Source organism: Aegilops tauschii, chromosome 6 (assembly GCF_002575655.3).
Source record: "Aegilops tauschii subsp. strangulata cultivar AL8/78 chromosome 6, Aet v6.0, whole genome shotgun sequence".
Classification (NCBI taxonomy): domain Eukaryota; kingdom Viridiplantae; phylum Streptophyta; class Magnoliopsida; order Poales; family Poaceae; genus Aegilops; species Aegilops tauschii.
This window is the reverse complement of record NC_053040.3, coordinates 104,046,097-104,051,989: the sequence shown is the minus strand read 5'-3', so window position 1 is coordinate 104,051,989 and position 5,893 is coordinate 104,046,097. Positions and strand designations below refer to the sequence as shown.

The following is a 5,893-nucleotide window of genomic DNA, read 5'->3' as shown; positions in this document are numbered from 1 at the left end:
TGGTCATGTTTTATTCTCTTTTTTATCGAAATTTCATTCCTACACGAATGAAACAAAGTAAAACCTATACGAATTAATCAACAAAAAGAATGTACAAATCGCCTTTTCCCACTCTTTCTTTTTCCACATTTTTTTCTCAGTTATTCAATTAACATTCCTACAGCTGAACATATTCACCGGCCGGCGACGAGCCGCTTCTTCACAGGTCTCGTTGCTCCCGCAGCCGCTCCTCCGCGTCGAGCTCCATGAGCCTGGAGAAGACGCCGACCATGGGCGCGGTGTTGTACGTGCAGGCCTCGGTCTGCATGTACGCGCCGCGCTGGTCGTTGAACCGGTCCTCGCCGTCGGGCCCGCCGACGACGGCGCCGACGAGGTCGTGCGGGTTCTCCTCCCCCGCGCTGTACCACGAGTCGAACCCCTGCGCGCACCCGATGAACCCCTTCTCGTCCGCGAACGACGCCGTCGACGCCGCCCGGTGGTGCACCCGCCGCGGGTACTTGTCGCTGTACCCGACCAGGTAGCTCGTCTCCATCGGGTTCGTGCCCAGGATGTAGTCCGCCTGGGTCTTGGCGAACGCCAGCACCTCCTCGGCGCGCACAACGACGTCCGCCGCCGTCTCGCCGCCCGTGTCCGAGGTGTCGGCGTCCTCGTCGACGGTGCAGCGGAGGGGCTCCCCGAGCGCGGCCAGCAGGTCGGAGTGGACGGTGAGGAGGAAGACGGCGTTGGTCACGTACTGGAGGTTGTTCCAGGGCCGGATGAAGATGAGCCCCGCCGGGGTGCGGGGCGCGTTGCGGGCGGCGCCGCCGGGGTTCTTGTTCATGTTGGAGCACACGTAGAACTCGGCCTTGGCACGGTACTTCTCCAGCACCGCGCGGTACTCCGAGCTCAGGTCCTTCTCCTCCAGCAGCAGCTGAACGATGGGCCACAGAGAGAGAAATGTTAATCACACGGATCAAAAAAAAAAAGTACTGTGAGCAGCAGCTGATCGATGGCCCAAAGAGAGAAATGTTAATACCAGTTAAACAGCTGATGCATGCATGGCTAATTTCGTTTTTAATTGACCGCTAATTTGCAAATAACCTTTGACCTTTTGTAAAGAAAACCGTTGACCCTTTCTAAAAAAATGTGGACCTCTATGCTCTAGAGGCGGCATGTCGATCAGGAAGACTGTGAGCACCTTCTAGTAGTCAAACCATGTGCCAAACTTAATACTAGCAGGGTTGACTTGAGCAGCGATCGCTGGTAGTCAAACTATGTGCCAAACTTAATAGCAGGTTTGACTTGAGCAGTGATCGCTGTCAACCTGTCCTCGTTTGTCTGGTATATGTGAATGCAGAATCTTGAGACATCAACTGACAGACGCCATGGCCGAATGGTACCCATCGTTAGACTAACCACAATGAGTAGTAACCACAATTCTATGTTACCACCTCTATAGTGGGGAGTAAAATGCAACACTTTATTTATTAGACTATAGACTCATCTTGCCTTGATATGTGTGATGTTACTCATCCTAGTAGTAACTAGCTATGTTACCACATGCCTCTCTTTCTTCATTTATTGCTTGCCACATCATCTATTTTATCTAGATATGTGTGATGTTACTACCTATGTTACTCTCATTATGGGTAGTCTTATGAAACTTAATTTCAGTACCGTGCAGAATTTATCAGGTCATAAACCAACCCGGCCGAACATCAAAGAAAATGGGCCGCATGGGCCACATGATCCTTGTGGGCTCAGTTACCAGTGCTCTGGTTGTGATCCAACCGCTTTGCTTCTCCCAGACATGTACTCTACTTAATCCAAAAAATATATGCAACTACTGTCGGTTGAATATATTTTTTGTCTCATGTGCTTCCACTCTTTCCTTTCTCCCATCACCAATTGAAAAGACTATACACATCAGTAACAACTGCTCATGTGTTTTTCATTAAACAACTGAGGAAATGACCACTCGGCCCCTCCATTCCACTTGGGCAAGTAAGCTGCCCAGCCAGAGTAGGTATCCATCATTAGTTGAATCGCTTGCTTCAAACATCACATCCCAAGTGACCATGCCAAAGACAAAAACAGCTTGTGGATGACCAAAGAAGCAGGCATGTGATCGATGAGCCTTCACCCTCATGGCAAGAGGAGCCGGCCGCATGCTGCCTTGCGTTCTAAGCATATGCCAAGCAGAAGGTGCGGTCAAAGGAGCTATGATTAGGAAGGCAGTCCATTCCTACAAGACCTCAGTGACAGTGCAGCCGTCGCCTCACAGACGATCCAGGATTAGGAAACCGGTCTGTTTCTGGAAGGTTTTTATATAAATAAATGGCAGCTGCCAGGAGGAGCACATGTGAAAGGAAGGCATTAGAAATGGTTACCCACAGGACAAAGGCACAGGTTGAGGTGGGGTAGATCAAAAGATCTCTCCTAGTCTCATGGCCGGCCCCATGTTTGTATAGTATGAAACAAATTTGGGCATCTCTCAACTTTCTTGACCCTCTTGGTGGGCTGAGCATCGTCTGCTCCCCATGCATGATTAGCTTTTTTGATAAGAAGAATCATCAATCATCTCATATGCTTGCTTAACTAGGGTTTGCACATGGGCGCCCCTCGACGAAAATCAACCTCTACGCAAAAACCAACGTTGCAACGTACCGCACCGTGTTTGTATTATCGAAATTCGAAAGGCGTTAGGGATATGTATATGCATTCTCCTAGAAGAAGAAGTAGAATAGATAGCCGGGCGGGCGGAGTTGTTGGGCATGGCGCATCATCCATCAACTCCAACGGAAGCACCCCAGGAAAGCATGCTAGGTAAGGTAGGGGTAGCCATGCTTGCAAGCTAGAGAGAGAGGGTAGCTAAGCAAAAGCTAGGGTGCACCAAACACGCGGCTTGCTCCTCATGCTAACAATATATACAAAACCGGTGGCACAACCAAATCAACAAAGTTATGCTACGCCTGTCGATTAACCATATTGATCCCATATAGTAACACCCTACTATTTTTTCCCCTACTATTTAGTTACTACTAGTAATTTTTTAAATTTTCTGCGAACTAACTACTGATAGTAATTTTTAAAATTTGGACTAACTAGTGAGTAGTAATTGACGTGTACCTTTGACTAATTTACAGCTGCCGCGATCGGCGGTGGAATGATCCTATTTTTTGCGTGGAAATCATTCTGATGATGCATGCAGCGATGGAAAGGTAAACAAGTTTGACCAGCTGAAGGAAAGGTCGCTAGGTTGGCGCAGTGCATGCATGCATGGGCTGCGTGCATGCGTCAGCAATGGAGAGACACAGAGAGAGATGGTGATGAGTGGTACTGACCTTGGAGGCGAGGATCTGGAGGCCGGGGTACTTGATGTCCCAGCTGAACTCGGAGACGCCCCAGCCGGTGCCGCCGAAGTCGTCGGCGTTGGCGACGGCGTAGTCGAGGTACTCGCGGCCGCCGGTGGCGCGGTGCAGCCACAGCGCCGCCCACAGCAGCTCGTCGTTGTACCCGCTCGCCGACGGGTAGTAGCTCTTCACCACCCGCACGCTCGCGTCGTACCGCCCCCGGTACTTGTCCGCGAACTCGAACAGCTGCACGTATAATATACATACGTACGTACAAATTAGTTAGCAATACGCGTACGTATAAGTAAATACGACGACACATATACGTAAAAAATACTACGGTATAGCCGAAGCGTCAAGCGTGTGCGTGTGTGTGTACGATGGACGTTGAGCTGCTCGCTGTCACGTACCAGACCCAGCTGCGGCTAGTGGATCGAGTGTCGTATTTTTTAATCGTGAATTCTGTGTAAAGGGCGCTGACAAAAGCTTAAAGGGAAATTAAGCTGGTGCTAATCTAGTCTGAATTTTCTGCTTTACGTTGATTAATTAATTTTGTGTGACAAGTATGTAGTACGTGACAGCGTACCTGCTGCGCGTGGTGGAGGAGGAGGTGCGCGTAGTGCGCGTCGCCGGCTCGCCGGAACACGATGGACGCGGCGGCCATGGCGGCGGCGGTTTCGGCGGCCACCTCCGAGCCGGGGTGCTCGGCGTCCACCTTGTAGGCCCGCCGCGACGTCGTCATGTCCTCCGGCCGCTGCCAGCAGTAGTGGTCTGAGTCGCCGTCGCCGACCTGTACGTATGCGCGATCGGGTCAGAAAAGATGCAGCGTGTGTACGTACGTGTTTACACTTCACATTCTGCGCGGCCGGCCGGTCATGGCGATGGCGGCGTCGATCGATGACTGACTGACCTGGGTCCAGAGCTCGTTGGGCGCGGTGTGCGCCTTGATGAAGTAGTCGGTGCCCCACTTGATGGACTGCAGCGCGTGGGCGCCCTCGCCGGCGGCGGCGATCTGGTCGCCGTACTCGAGGACGGCCCAGGAGAGCATGGTGACGGTGAAGGCCATGGGGAGGCCGAACTTGACATGGTCGCCGGCGTCGTAGTAGCCTCCCACGAGGTCCACCCCTTGCTCCAGCCCGTCGGTGAGCCCCGAGTGGCCGCGCCACCGCACCCGCTGGTTGTACGGCAGCCGGCCCGACCGCTGCGACTCGAAGTAGAGCAGGCTCTTGGACAGCGCGTCCCCGTAGTCGTGCCGCGCCGCCGCCGCCATCACCAGCGACGCCACCGCGACGGCCGCGGCCAGCACGAACCTGCCGGTGACATCGCTCATCTCAGCGACCGCCCGCCCCGCGCGCGCGCCAAGAAAGAAACCCGCGGTCGGTCGATCGGCCTCCCGTACGAAACTCCAAGCCAAGCGCCGACGGTGCGATCGACCTTGCTCGATCCCTTCGACCGATGCCCGCTCGAAGAATGGCCACCGGCGGCCGGCCTCGCTCGCCGGAGTAACGGGTTTCCAAGAATGGAAATGGGTCAGCGCCTCCTCCGAAAAGTGAACCTCCTCCTCCTCCTCCCTGGTAACTTAAGCTCGAGACGGAAACTGATAGATGAGATAACCGACGGAGTAATTGACCCCCGGCCTGCCTAGCTCCCGAGTAAGTAGTAAATAAATGGCTAATGATCGACTTCCAGATTTAGCAGCGGACCTCCTGCTCCTCGCCCTCGCCCTTCTCGACAATATCTTCGCTGTACATGGCCGATGCTGCGTTTATATATGGGCGCGCAGATATACAAAGTAGTAGGAATGGATTGCGATGTTGGGTTGGTGGGCTGTGTTGAAAGAAAGGGAGGGAGGGAGGGAGGGAGGAAGAAGGCTTTGGGGCTTGGCATGCATGGCGATGGATGGCGGTGGCTTGGGAGGGGGAGGACAGCGACGTCCCGAGAGAAGTCAGTACGAGCTACTACTCCAGTTCAGGATTTTTCTTCTTCTTCTTCTTCTTGCTCAACTCATGCAGGCGCGCGCGTGAGTTCCTTTCGTTTCCTGCGTTTTTTTGGGGTTGCTCTGCTTGGTCCACGCGGGCCCACGCCTCCGGCTGCTGTGGTTGGTCGGTCCAGCCAGCCCACCGGTCCTCGCGGCGGAACGGGGAACGCTTCCCGCGTTCCATCCGACGTACGATCGCCCCGGTCTACGGTCCAGATCGAGTATGGTTCTGCCGTGCCCCGTGCGTAGAGAAGAAAGAAGTAGCGTAATTACAGTACAAACTATATATTCCACCTATTGGAGATGCCCTAATGTCATCGTCAGAATATGATCTTTTCTAACACAATGAGTAATACTCCCTCTCCTTTCCAAAATACTTGTTGTGTTTTTAGTTCAAAATGAACTAAAACCAACACAAGTATTTTCGAATAGAGGGAGTACTTTTTCTACTAGTTGGAATGCTGCATGACATGATCGAGAAATTTTGAGCGTCCTCCAGGTCCACAACAGGATCGGTAATAAAAGATAGACAAACTTAATCATTTAATCCCAGCCACTTAAAATTGTAGTACATCATTTATAA

At 52.6% G+C, this 5,893-nt stretch overlaps 1 protein-coding gene across 1 annotated transcript; it reads right to left on the bottom strand.

The window, feature by feature from the left end:
• LOC109742604 (endoglucanase 5) lies at positions 1 to 5,302 on the bottom strand. Its single transcript, XM_020301707.4, has 4 exons — positions 4,243 to 5,302; positions 3,919 to 4,122; positions 3,324 to 3,578; positions 1 to 910 (listed from the first exon to the last, which is right to left on the bottom strand). Exons 1-4 carry the CDS (start codon positions 4,660 to 4,662, stop codon positions 200 to 202), a joined length of 1,590 nt encoding a protein of 529 aa, XP_020157296.1. The 5' UTR covers positions 4,663 to 5,302; the 3' UTR covers positions 1 to 199.
• Positions 5,303 to 5,893: the final 591 nt, after the last annotated feature.